Source organism: Giraffa tippelskirchi, chromosome 6 (assembly GCF_054371585.1).
Source record: "Giraffa tippelskirchi isolate mGirTip1 chromosome 6, T2T-mGirTip1v1.2.pri, whole genome shotgun sequence".
In the NCBI taxonomy this organism is placed as follows: domain Eukaryota; kingdom Metazoa; phylum Chordata; class Mammalia; order Artiodactyla; family Giraffidae; genus Giraffa; species Giraffa tippelskirchi.
In genome coordinates, this window is record NC_137280.1 from 109,792,473 (window position 1) to 109,806,690 (window position 14,218).

At 39.4% G+C, this 14,218-nt stretch overlaps 1 protein-coding gene across 11 annotated transcripts in view; it reads right to left on the reverse strand.

Moving 5' to 3' along the window:
* Positions 1-5,017: 5,017 nt before the first annotated feature.
* The window catches only part of TNFAIP8 (TNF alpha induced protein 8), a 137,724-nt gene continuing 128,523 nt past the window's right edge, over positions 5,018-14,218 (reverse strand). For 10 of the 11 annotated variants that reach the window (XM_081499087.1, XM_081499084.1, XM_081499089.1 and 7 more), the window contains one exon: positions 5,018-6,736. In XM_081499087.1, the coding sequence (XP_081355213.1) occupies positions 6,171-6,736 (566 nt within the window). In that variant the 3' untranslated portion in view covers positions 5,018-6,170. Of the gene's footprint in view, positions 6,737-12,886; positions 12,924-14,218 lie in introns of those variants that run through there. The other variant, XM_081499081.1, reaches the window with a different exon arrangement.

Consider the following 14,218-nt stretch of genomic DNA (forward strand, 5'->3'; position numbering starts at 1 on the left):
CTGTATATATCCAGTGCCTTAAGTCATAACCAGATAGTTCATGTTAACTGTGTGATTGATGGTAAACACCTGCTTTTGTTCATCTGGGACTCTGAACCCATCAGTATCAGTTTGACCTCTGGAGGATAACTCTGGTCAATCACGTGGGCATTCCACGCTTATGAGACCGACCCTTAATAAAAACCTTGGACAAGGCTCAGGTGAGCTCCCTGATTGGCCACACTTTGTATGTGTTATCACACATCAGTGCTGAGACAATTAAGTGTTATCTGTAAAACTCCACTGGCAAAGCACAGCTAGAAGCTTGCACTTGATTTCTCCTGGACTCTGCTCTATGCTCCTATTTCCTTTGCTGATTTTAATCTGTGCCCTTTCACTGGAGTCAATCTTAACTGTGAATATGATAGCATTTCTGAGTTCTTTTCTTCTAGAGAAGCTGCAGTCCTGATGGCAGTCTGGAGGACCCTACACATAGCCTGTAACTTGCTTCAACCAGCAGAATGAAGCAGAAGTGACACTGTACCTATTCTGGGTATACACCTTAAGAAGGCCAAGAAACTTCTGCTCCTGCAGTTAGGGAATGTCCTGAGTAATAGTAACTAGAGACCTCAGGAAGAGGAGAGGCTCAGCCACTCCAGCAGCACAGTCAAATCTCTCAAGACATCAGTCTCAGCGACCGTCTGACTGCAACCATGTAAGATCCCATCAAAGCCAACTGCCCAGTTAACCCAAAGAATCATGAGCTGTAACAAAATTGTTGCTTTAAAACACTACATTTTACGGTAGCTTGTTAGGTAGCACCAGGTAACTAAAACTAGCAGAATGATAAATAATTGAAGACATTCAGAATTTAATTGGCTAAGAGATCACACATAAGTAACTGTCACAAACGATTACTTTAATAATTCAACTCAAAACAATTTTCCTAAATTGAAAGCAAGAAACATTTTTTAAAGAGGACTTGGATTTAATAAAATTCTCTCAGGCTGCAGAAGTCTGTTGTATATTTTGTTTTAGGCTCCAGGCTTATTTTCATAGCTTAGGTAAACAATACCTCACACAGGAATAGTCTTTAGGAGGTTTCAAAGCTCTTTTCGTTTTAATTTTATCCTTAGAGTGAAACTATGTGGTAGTTGATTTCATCCAAAATTTAAAGATAAGGAAAGAGAGCTCCCTGGCAGGCAAGGAGCTGGAACGCCGGTTTCAACTGCTCCAGACATGCCCTCTGGACGCTGGTGGGCTCCCCTGGCCACCCTACAGTGAGTCCCCAGGAGGAAAAGATGCCCAGCTCGGACACATAATGTCTGAAAATACTATGGAATGTTTCTACTCACAGATTTCACTGCACGTTGTTCAGTGACTATTTCAGCAAGTTAAAAACATGCCTCTTCAGTCACAAGAGCACAAAGTCCATACAATTGGGGAACAGCAATAATGCTGGCCCTTTTATCTAATCATCAGCAAGTCTTCCTCTAGGAAGCTAGATGTCTTATAAATATTTGCAAATTTGCTTGGCCAAGTATTTACCCTTTAGTGAAAACAAGCCGTCTTAGAAGAGAGCTGACAAGTCACTTAGGACGGGTGAGGGTTGCCTGATAAAAGCCCACTTCCAGGAAAAATGAAACCTGAGCTTCTTATAAAATGTCCATCATCCCAGATAACGGTGACCATTTAGGTATAAACTCAGAGTTTTCACTTCTCTGTCCTGTGTTTACACCTCACATCAGGCAGTTTCAAATGACTTCATGCATCTGTAAGCTTTTAAATGGAAAAATCAAAGTACAAAGAGTATATTGTTTTGGATCATTCTGCAAATCAAAACACATACTTTTAAAAATCAAATATTCTTCCCCTGTGTTAACAACAAACCCCAAGTGCCTGATCAGCCAATCATTTCCACAAGGCAAAAATACAGTTATGCAGTTGTTGTTGGGGAAGGCAAACTGTTTCCTTAGCCACCCATGAAGGAAGATGAGGGGCCTTACCCACTGGCTGGCTACCCTTACAAAGACTGCATGGAAATTTGGTGGACCCAGAGCACAATGCTCTATACTTCAGAATATTTTCCGAGGCACAGATGTTTTTCTCTTAACTGTGAACGCTGGCTGACTTGTCTGTATCCTTTTTCAGGGCTCAGCAGACAGGATGTCTTTGGAGTAGCTTGTACCCCTATAACTTGGGGCTGATGTTTCTTGCTAGATGGAAAATACATCCTTGGCTAGACAGACATGAATCAATATTATACAAAAATGTTTCCATTTTGGGAAATTCCCAGAGATTAACCTGTCTTTCTGGCTCTGGGCACATGCAAGTAACCAGCAGGACACCACAGTGAAAGAGAAAATGGATTTCCAATAGTTTGCCATGATGGTGATAAGAGATTATGAGCTTCTAAATATTTTCCTACTGTCCTGTTTTGGAAGCAAAAAGTTAACTCATTTTTCTGGTTGGTGACTCAGTGATTCATTAAGGGGTTTCTATAAAGACTTAAGATTGAATCACAGCAAGGGAAATTATTTCATAGCTAGAATAAAATTGTATGTCATAAACAACACTGAGTACTAAAACCTGCTTTGAGCCGAACAAATAATCTAGAAGCTTTATGCCCACAAATGCAATAGATCAAGTAAAACAGTGATTTTTTGAACACTGCAAAGTGCAACTAATTTAGATAATGCCAGTTTGGAAATGCAAGATTGGATAAAAATGTAAAAATAGTATAAATACTATTAACATGCTAATTTTATGTTAATTTCCTAGCAGTTAAAATAGTACTTAACTTTTTACTACAAATATTTCATCATATGGATGGGCATATTCATCTTATATTTTTTATCTGTATGCTAAATTATAACTTAGGTGCTCTCATCAAGTATCTCAAGGTTAAATTAAAATGCTCAGTAAGAATCCAACTGATAGGTACAGAGCACAAAAAAAATGCGATTTTAATCCTTTAATGGGGAGGAATCCACCAGAAAGTTTAAATTTTCTGTTTTTTTAAGCAGTAACATGGTGGGAGAAAAAAATCTAAAAAAGAACTGGTTTATAAGACAAAAAAAGAAGCATTATTTCTGTGCCATTCAAGTTCCTAACATTTGGTCTTCTTTTCACTAATTTTGAGTTCTATATGAAAGATACAGTAACAAGAAAAACACACGGCTATTTTTAGGCTTACTTGCTCCGATATTTCCAGTCTCTCAACCTGGAAAATAATGTTGAAGTTTTAAATCAATGCCATACCTTTTCTGGGGAATATAGTGGTGAACTTCTTCTTGTCTTGGTTGCGTGCACATAGACTGCCATGTGTATCCACAGAAAGACCACCTAGGGGGAGAGGCATACCATACTGCAGGGGTCAATGTTCAAAGTTACTGTTAATTGGAAGCACCTTGAAGTTCCAGAAGGGACCACAAATTTGAACCATGAAATGCCCCCAAATTAGGAGCCATGTTGAAAACTTCATAAGAATTGCTTGCATAAAACCATACCCAGAATGGGTCAGATCTGTAGGATTTAAACACCTTCTAAAATGCCACTACATGAAAATCCATTTCAGAAGGACACTGCCCACTCCTCTCTGAACTAATGATGTTTCTAGGACTGTTTTTTTTCTACATCATCATTAAATGAAAATAAGGTTTCATTAATATAAACTGGTTTTGACACCAGAGCTATGTGACCTCAGGCAAATTCCCTAGTTTCTCTTGCCTTAGTTTCCTCATCTGTAGAACAGTGAAGGTTGTGGTGGGCATTGAATGAGTTACAATGCCTGGCACATACTATCTACTCTGTAATGTCAGTTGCTAACAGTAGCATTATCACTCACCTAATAAATTAGCTCATAAAGTTTGCAGAGAAGCCATCAGAACGAAATTTTAAAAATCAATTATAATACAATTCATGATTTTTTTCCAAAATGTAATAAAAAGATTCAGTTTTTCATAAGACCCTAAAATGACTATGAACTTGGCTCAGAATTATCTATCCTAAGCACATCCGCATTCTTTCCAGCTTTCCACCTCAAATAAACTCATGCACAAAGGGAGTCCTGTTGCATCAGAAATGAACTTGCTGATGAAAACTGACACTGATCCTTCTGAGTCATGCCTTCCAGGGACAGGATGGGTAAGGAGATGGGTTCCCTCAGAAGATGATGCTGAAACAGGGGAGCAAACAGGTTCCCCTGCTTCAAGATACTCCTCACTGCCTTCCTTCTGTGTGAAATTCAGGGCTGCTCTTCCCCTCCCCCAGGCACATCTGACTGCCATCCTGAAGGTACAAATTTATGATCCCAAAGTGTCCAGACTCATCTAAGTGTATTCCTAGGTGTTCTCTCTCTCTGATTGGTCCTGTTCATAGCTAGGGATGAGCAGGAAGCATCCGCCAACTGCCTGGGTACTCCATTTTCCACACTCCCTCACTGAGGGAATCCTGTAGAATACAGAATGCACTAGGTCAGTAGCCTCCACATAACACCCTCTTGGTTTTCCCGGAGCTGGTTAAGAAAGGCCGCTAAACTAAATTTATAAGCTATTTGGCAGTCTCTGAAGCTAGAGGGACCAATTCTGAAATCACAATGCTACTGCTATAACTTACAGTGGTCACCTACTGGCCGGGGAAGGGAGGATGGTAATTTCAGTTCAAATTTTGGTGTCAGGATTTAATATCAAATAGGGAGAGACTCTTTTCCTCCGCTGTTTGACTCAGACAAGCACGTGAGGGTCTCAGAGAAAGCTTCCACCTCCTTTAGCCTGCAGTAAATGTTACTTGTAGGACCTTTGCTGGTAAGCTATTATTTTAACATAAATATTCTGGGAGGAAGGCAAATTCAAGGCAAAGGAGTACACTAAATCACAGACATAGTGACAATGCAAATATTTAGCACTGGTGACCAAGCCTGTTATTTCCTAGGAGATAGAGTTAGCCAGCAGCTTTCTATTTCTCTTTCACAAAATAAGCAAATGCTTACTTTATCATTCATACATATAAAATTCTATATAAACAACACACAAACCGCTTGGAATGCAAAATATTCTTTGGTTTACTCATCAAAACAGCAAATAACAAAACAGCAAAATCTTATCAGTTAAATAAAAAAGTAACACTTTATTTACCTATCAAACCTTACTAAACATTGAAATGCATTCATTCTCATGTTCTTGTAGCAAGAGTCGTTCTTCCCTTCTGCCTCTCCTCCTCCTAAATTAAATTATTCTGATGGGCTCATCACTAAAGTATAGATTGTCTTATCATTCTTAAAAGTACTACTTTTTATAGTCCCGATATCAGGAATGATCTAGATTTTCTCTGTTTCTTACATTTAAAATAGATATGAAAAATGGAGATTCCGTCAGCACATTTTCAAGATGGCATACAAGTTAAGCCCTCAGCAAGCATTTCAAGGCAAACGGCATGTCATTTTGGGGAATTTTCATGTTTGAGGAAGTATTACTGCTGCTACTAAGAAACAGGACTCGATTCCAGAAGCATGGTCTTACTTAGACTAAATTATTCATAATGTCAAATACAATTGATTTCTAGAATATTGACTTCAGAGAAGCAGTTTTCTATTTTTCTGAGGGTTCAATTTGACTGTCTTAATACTTGAATGTCTTAATTCTTAATTAAGGTGGAATTTTTGAATGTCAATGAGAAAGTCTTTAACAAAAGAATCTTTAACAAAAGGTAAACTTGAAAATGGAATTGTTTCAAAAGGAGAAATGACAGTAAGAGAGGGTTCTTGGCTTTTTAAAAGAGGTACACATACATAGTAAGGAATAAAGGTGAACCAAAATACACAACTCTGTACACGTTAGAAATATCCAATGTGCCACTAACACAACAACGCCCTAAAAAAAAGATGTCTTGAGGTTTGGAGCCACATGTATCTTTCTTTATATAACTCTGTATTTGCATCATGCAACCACACATCTTTCCCATGATCTGTTAACTGTTGGGAAGCTTTTAACCAGTATATTTAGCAATACATTTTTCTTCAAATAAAACAAGCCTCATAAAACATTACCATTAATGTCTGACAACTGAATTGGGCAAAGTCTTCCTGAAATATGTGTAATCTTTTAAAACATTCTTCTTGTTTTTTCCTTCATAAATCAGCAGAGCTCCATCTTCAAACAAATCATGAGCAGTCACAATCTCAACTCACATGCTCATATGTTCTCTTCATCCAACATTTTGTTGATACCATCACACAGTTTCTGTAAGTGGGGTTTAAAATTTCCAAAGGGATTATACAAGGCTGCCAAGAAATCACAATCTGAGAAGTGATCAAAGACGTTGTTAACCCGTCCATGTGACTTGGCGGTGAGGTGACGCTGGATGATCTGGTGTAGCATCTCTCTGCACTCATTCAGCAGCTTGGACAGCACGTTCCGGTCAAAGGTGAAGTCCACCTGGTGGAAACTGACCACCGTCATAGCAAGCTGATGAACTTTCTTCTTAAATTTCTCCATCAGTGCCAGCTCATCTTGGTTAAACTGGTTATTCCTGTAAAGGATGGCCAGCTTGATGACGGTTTTGATGAGGTTTTTGATGATTTTCTCTGCCTCCTTCTTGTTCTGGGTGTACTCCTTGGTCACCCTGTAGAGCTCATCCAGCACTTCGCTGCTTGTGTCATCGATGAGGGTGGTTGCAATGGACTTGGATGCCATTTTACCCAAGATCTTCTTTTGTGCCTGAACGGCCAGGTTTTTGGAATTAAAGACATCTGTAGCCACTGAAAACAAAAGGGGAGGGGGGAGACAAAAATTCAGTAAAGATCAGCGAGGGGAGCAAATTAAAAATCTCATCTGGAGGAGTATTTTCCTTCTGATGTTCCCACTCTATGGTTTGCCTCCCACCTACTAACACTAGCCCTTTGTTCAGAAAGGAACTAAAATAATTTTCCTGCATTTGGGGGAAAAAATTAGGTTCTCACTGGTGAAATTAATGGGTGGCTATGCATAATCTTGAAGGTTTTTTGGCAATTCAAGTATTATTTATACCTTCTGCTTTATAGCCAATACTTCGTTTAGAAGTTAAAGGGCTCCGGGAGAGGGGGGTGGGAGAAGGATAAATAAGGAACTTCAGATTATCATACACACATTACTATATATGAAGTAGATAATTAAGGACTTACACGGCAAGTACCCTAGCACGGGGATCCCTACTCAATATTCTGTAATAATCCATACAGGAAAAAAATCTGAAAAAGAATTAATATATGTATATGTATAACTGAATCCGGAGAAGGCAATGGCACCCCACTCCAGTACTCTTGCCTGGAAAATCCCATGGACAGAGGAGCCTGGTAGGCTACAGTCCATGGGGTCGCTAAGAGTCGGACACGACTGAGCGACTGCACTTTCACTTTTCCCTTTCATGTACTGGAGAAGGAAATGGCAACCCACTCCAGTACTCTTGCCTGGAGAATCCCGGGGACGGCGGAGCCTGGTGGGCTGCCGTCTATGGGGTCGCACAGAGTCGGACACGACTGAAGCAACTTAGCATAGCATAGCATAGCATAACTGAATCAATCAGAAACTAATACAATGCTGTCAATCAAAGATACTCTAATAAAGTTTTTAAAAAAGAAGCTAAAGGGTTCTGATTATAAAGATAGTATGTCTCACGAGGAGTAAGTTTTTATGCAATTTTTCCCCAGTTTAAATTTTATAAGAATCACAGAAGGAATATCAAGTCAACTCCACAATTGTTCTCCGAGCAACAGTGATCGAGAACAATTTAAAGAAATCCATTTAAATGTAAAAGGAAAAAAGTGACAGAGCCATGATACTGAGTAAATTGACAAATTCAATTTGGACGCTAATCAAAAGGAAACCCTTGCTCTGTAGTCCAAAATTTGCAAAAAGTCAAATTTCCTGAGCCACTGGTCAGCACCTACCAGTTTGATCATCCTAACCACACCGAGTGTCAACTCTCCAGAGCGGAGTGTTGGAAAGAAATATTGTTTGGAGAGCTCATTGTCACTTGCTATACCTAATGAATGGCCACTGTGCCCTTTAAATTTTTATATGATTTGAGGAAATAACCCTTCTGTATGAGCTAATGAAATATGCCACATGAAGAACACACTTTGAAAAAGCGGATCCTTAGAGTTCACTTCTGGAATTATCATAACTTAACCGGACAAAGATTAAGGATACAATTAGAGTTGTATGTATTAAATATTAATAAGACACTGCGATGCTCTCTATTTATAGCCAGTCAGTGAATATGCTCAATAAATGTTTATTCCCCAAACCAAGTTTCGTTTTTCTCCTCTACAATTCTCCCCCACTTTGCGCATGCTGCCCCACTACAACCACACTTCCTCCCTCTTCTCCTAGGTGCCTGAGTGTTGGAAAGCAGTCACTCAGTAATGAAAGATGGAAAGCTTCAAAATACAGATATGCAGGAATGAGTCAGGGCATCAATGATATTATTAGAAATAATTAGGAAATTATTTCTAGCTTGAACATGTTAGCAACATTAGAAAACAAAAAGGTAGCTGCTTCCAAATCCAGGCTGGGAAGATCTATAAGAAAGTAACTCCTTCGATGTGGAACTGCCACGTCAGATTTGAAATCAGGGCCAAAGTAGCTCAGGGTCTACAGTACAAGTAGCTGTGAATTACCTAATTACCAGGATGTCATTCAGAACTTTACACAGCCATACACCCTGAAAGAACATCTTGATCGAACTAGAGATGGTCCTCTTGCAAATGTCGATATTTAAACTTGTGAAACATGAACTGAAACTGCAGAAGAAGAACTGAAATAGGTTTTGAGAAAGAAATGGAAAGTGAAAAAGCACGAGAAATAGCCAACTTGTTGAAAGTTTTCAGGCTTTTTAATACTTTGATCATTTAAGTAGTAGTTCATTACTTATTCCTACTTTTCAATGGTTTGCAAGAGTGCACGGCCTCACACTAAAGAATTTATGTCAAAATGAATGTAGTTAATTCATGTAGTTAGTATTATCAAATTAATAAGACCAGGGACCATCTTCCATGACTGAATTTAAGACACAGACCTCTACAAATAATAAACCTGATTTATATAGGAAGGGATTCCCCCAAATTTTCAGACACACTAGGATTTCAGGAATTTATTTTATATGAAGTTGAAAGGTTATTCTGTTTCTCTTTGCGACCCCATGACTGTAGCCTGGCAGGCTCCTTTGTCCATGGGATTCTCCAGGCAAGAATACTGGAATAGGTTGCCATTCCCTTCTTCAGGGGATCTTCCTGACCCAGGAATTGAATCTGGGTCTCCTGCATTGCAGGCAGATTCTTTATTGTCTGAGTTACCAGGGAAGCCCATACACTATATAAGAAGGGATACTCCCAAATTTTCAGATACACAGTAACTAATTAGGATTTCAGCAATTTATTTTATATAAATTTGAAAGGTTATTCTGCTTTTAATTGATTAGAATGTGGCACAGTCTACAAACATCCCATCAGGAATTTACTGCAATGCCTATGAAATGGCAATACAGTACATTCTGAAATAACCAAAACCAGACAGAGTTCTAAAGACTCCCCTGTGCGCCTCTTTCCAAGGCTGGACTTGCAAGTTTGTACCTCTTGTAGGCTACTTTTTAAAATTAAATCTAAATGTCCCATTTAATTGCAAATAAAGACAATAATAACTCTCTGGTGTAGCACATTTAACTTCTTGCAAGAGAAAGGCTGCTGCCCATGAAGCAAGATCGTTCCTCATTTACTGAGAACCAAATCTGAAACAGGACAGAGAAGTTGATCTCTGAGGCTTTCACATTCATTTCAGAGAAACTTCAAACCCTGCTCCAGAAATACAGCAGCAGCTTCACACTTTCATTTTATCCTCTGGATTATATCCAATACAGTCATCTTTGAAAATGAAGATGAAGCTGTTGCTCCCTGCTCCATGGGGAAGACATGCGTGCAGTACATTTCTTTCCATTAGTGAAGGTCTTTTCAGAGCCAGCTGGGAGTTGTGGCTGAGAGTTGCTGGCCAGGATTGTGTGGTTTGTAATCATGAAATATGATTGCCTTTTTTTTCTTGCAAATTAACTGCCTTTAGTCATCCCTGCTCAGGCTTGTTTGTCAGTGCTACATCCTCCACTAGATCGATGAAATGTCTGGTGTATCTCACAGCTAGTCCTGGACCACATTTTTCTCCTTCACAATCCTCGTCCCCGGGTGATCTCATCCACTTCCATGGCTTCTGATATTACCCACAGGCCAATGACTCCCACAGTTACAACTCAGCCCTGGCCTCCTTTCCAGACTCATTTTGCAAACACAGTCAAGGTTTTTCTTTTCCTTGGCTATTCTGCAGGCATCTCAAATGTACCATGTCCAAAACTGAATCCTTGATTCCTTTCTGTCCCCAGATTGCTCCTCCTCCACTCTTTACTATCTTAATTAACAGCATCCTTTCTATCCACGTGCTCAAGTTAGAGACCTGGGAGTTTTCCACCATGCCATCCCCTCCCTTACCTAGTCCAGTACCAAGTTCTTCCCATTCTACCTCCCTCCAATTCTCTAAATTCTATTCACTTCCCTCTATCTCCATGGACCACAGCCCCAGTTCAAGCCCCTTCCCAATCTCTTCCCACACAGCAGCCAGGGTGTTCATGTAAATCTGAAAACGATGCTTCACTTGAATTCTCTGCTGACCATCATACTTCCTTGTTCCTGAAATCTTCATCATTTGCTTACATTTTCATTGTCTGTCTTATTTTACTAGAATCTACGCACTTTGAGAGTAGAAGTTGTACAATCTTATTCACCGTGTCGTTCTCTAGGCCTACGAGGGTACCTGGTACCTGACACTTTTGACAGAAGCAGAAGTTAACTGCCCCTCTCTCTTCACTATATTTAAACACTTCTCCATGAAAATATGCTGACCTGAAAAATGAGAGCCCTAAATACATATGTAGGTGCTTTGTTGTAAAAGCTAGAGAAACAGATATCTTCTTTACCTAGTTAAATATGTGGTTTTCTTCTTTTGAAGTGTACCTCGGACTGTGGTTTCTCTTACTGTCATCAATCAGTTCTTTTGAAGAGCAAGATTTAACAACTTAAGCATCCATCAACAAATGAATGGATAAAGAAGATGTGGTACATATATGCAATGGAATACTACTCAACCATAAAAAAGGAAGAAATATTGCCATTTGCATGGGGCTTCCCTGGTGGCTCAGACGGTAAAGCGTCTGTCTGCAATGCAGGAGACCCAGATTCGATCTGTGAGTTGGGAAGATCCCCTGGAGAAGGAAATGGCAACCCACTCCAGTACTCTTGCCTGGAAAATCCCATGGATGGCGGGGCCTGGTAGGCTACCGTCCATGGGGTCGCAAAGAGTCAGACACGACTGAGTGACTTCACTTCACTTCTTTTGAAGTGTGCCTCAGACTGCGGTTTCTCTTACTGTCATCAATCAGTTCTTTTGAAGAGCAAGATTTAACAACTTAAGTATCCATCAACAATGAATGGATAAAGAAAATGTGGTACATATATGCAATGGAATACTACTCAACCATAAAAAAGGAAGAAATATGGCCATTTGCATCAACATGGATGGACCTAGAGATTATCATACCAAGTGATATGGTATCATTCGTATGTGTGGAGTCTAAAAAAATTATATAAATGAACTTATTTACAAAACAGAACTAGACTCACAGTCATAGAAAATAAACTTATGGCTACCAGAGAGGATGAGGGAGAAAATAAATTAGGAGTTTGAGATAAACATATACATGTGTGAGTGTGCTCAGTCACTCAGTCATGGCTGACTTTTTGCAACCTTGTGGACTGTAGCCTACCAGGCTAGTCTGTCCATGGAGTTTTTCATGGCAAGAATACCGGAGTGGGTTGCCATTTCCTACTCCGGGGGATCGTCCCAACCCAGGGATCGAGCTCATGTTTCCTGCATCTCCTGCACTGGCAGGTGGATTCTTTACCACTGTGCCGCCTGGGAAGCCCCTAATATGTATGTATTACCTACTGTATAGTATAGAGAACTATATTCACTGTCTCACAACAATCTATAATGGAAAATAATCTGACAAAATATAATTGAATATATATCACTCTACCGTACATGTGAAGCTAATACAACTTTGCAGATTAACTATAATTTTTAAAAAATGTAAACATAAAAAAATAAAGAGGAAAGACTTATTATGTACAATGAGAAAACCTCAAAGGACAATAATACAAATATTTAGTGTAAAAGCAGGGTGCAGTGGTTCTGTCTTGAGCTACAGTGGAAGATTAAACATACACCCACCTTTCACTATCTGGATCTGTGATGAAACATATAACCAAAGGTATACCTGGGAAGCAGCTGAGATGTATGAATAAATGTTCTCAAAGAAGAAAGTGCTGGAAGTACTGATTTACTTGTGTTTGAGAATACACATGTATGTTGTTGACTAATGAGAAATGATGCTTATACATATATATAAAGAGGATTACCATGACATCAAAACTATTTAAGATAGTTTACAGAAATAGGTATGAGTGCTATTTGACATCTGCTTATCTCACTGCCTCTCCTCTGTGTCTTTATATCTCCTTTCTTGGCTTAATCAAATAGCCTATTTTGGCAATGTTTGTTGTAAGGCAAACTGATTTTTAGGGAATACTGGTTTTAGTATCAACAAAAATAAATTTGGAGATAAACACTGGTGTCAAAACTATACTGATCCCTTTATACAAGAAAAAAAAAAGTGCTCAGAAGGGGAAAAAAAACCCAAACCTTTTCATGACACTAATGAATGAAAACCTATAGTTTTCTGAAGTTGCCCATAAGATTCAAAAAACTAAGATCATGGCATCTAGTTCCGTCACTTCATGGCAAATAGATGGGGAAACAGTGGAAACAGTGACAGACTTTATTTTCTTGGGCTCCAAAATCACTGCACATGGTGACTGCAGCCATGAAATTAAAAGATGCTTGCTCCTTGGAAGAAAAGCTATGACAAACCTAGACAGCATATTAAAAAGCAGAGACATTACTTTGCTAACAAAGGTCCATCTAGTCAAAATTATGGTTTTTCCAGTAGTCATGTATGTATGTGAGAGTTGGACCATAAAGAAGGCTGAGCACCAAGAATTGATGCTTTTGAACTGTGGTGTTGGAGAAGACTCTTGAGAGTCCCTTGGACTGCAAAGAGATCAAACCAGTCAATCCTAAAGGAAATCAATCCTGAGTATTCATTGGAAGGACTGATTCTGAAGCTAAAGCTCCAATTCTTTGACCACCTGATGCGAACAGCCAACTCATTAGAAAAAAACCCTGATGCTGGGAAAGACTGAAGGCAAGAGGAGAAGGATATGACAGAGGATGAGATGTTTGGATAGCATCACCAACTCAATGGACATGAGTTTGAGCAAGCTCTGGGAGATGGTGAAGGACAGGGAAGCCTGGCATGCTGCAGCCCATGGGGTCACCAAAAGTCAGACATGACTGAGTGACTGTACAACAACAGCAAAACCCATAACACTGGCTTTTCAGGTGACTCAGTGGTAAAGAATCCACCTGCAATGCATGAGACACAAGAGATGTGGGTTTGATACCTGGGTTGGAAAGATCCCCTGGAGAAGGGCATGGCAACCCACTCCAGTATTCTTGCCTGGAGAATCCCATGGACTGAGGAGCCTGGCGGGCTGTATTCCACAAGGTCGCAAAGATTCAGACATGACTGAAGCGACTGAACACACACACACACACACATAACGTTATCCCAAGTAAGAAATTGCTAATATAGTGAAGTACTCAAGTCACTTTCTTTATAACCTCACCTGCAAACACATAATTTCTTTACCCATGAAATTTGTTATACTTGGAACTTTGAAATGGTGACTACAAATGCATGCATATGTCATTACTAATTCTTGCCTAGTTAAAATTTGATCCAGTGGGTCCAGCATTAGGAAGGATGGAAAAGAAAACAATTTGGACAGCATGTCTGGCTGCTGTGGTCTGTCAACAGAAGTTCTTTAAACTAATGTGTAAAACCTTAGCTCTCCTGCATTTGAATTACTCCAAATCTAAATAGGGCTTAGTAAAAAGACTGCTTTGGAGATATACAAGTGGCCATAACCAACAGTAAACACTTCACAAGAAGTCAAATGGCTAAGAGTTGACCCCCTATATTAGGATTTGATAGCATTCTAGGAGAAAAGAAAGGAATTGCTGAGCCCCTGGTGATGTATCTG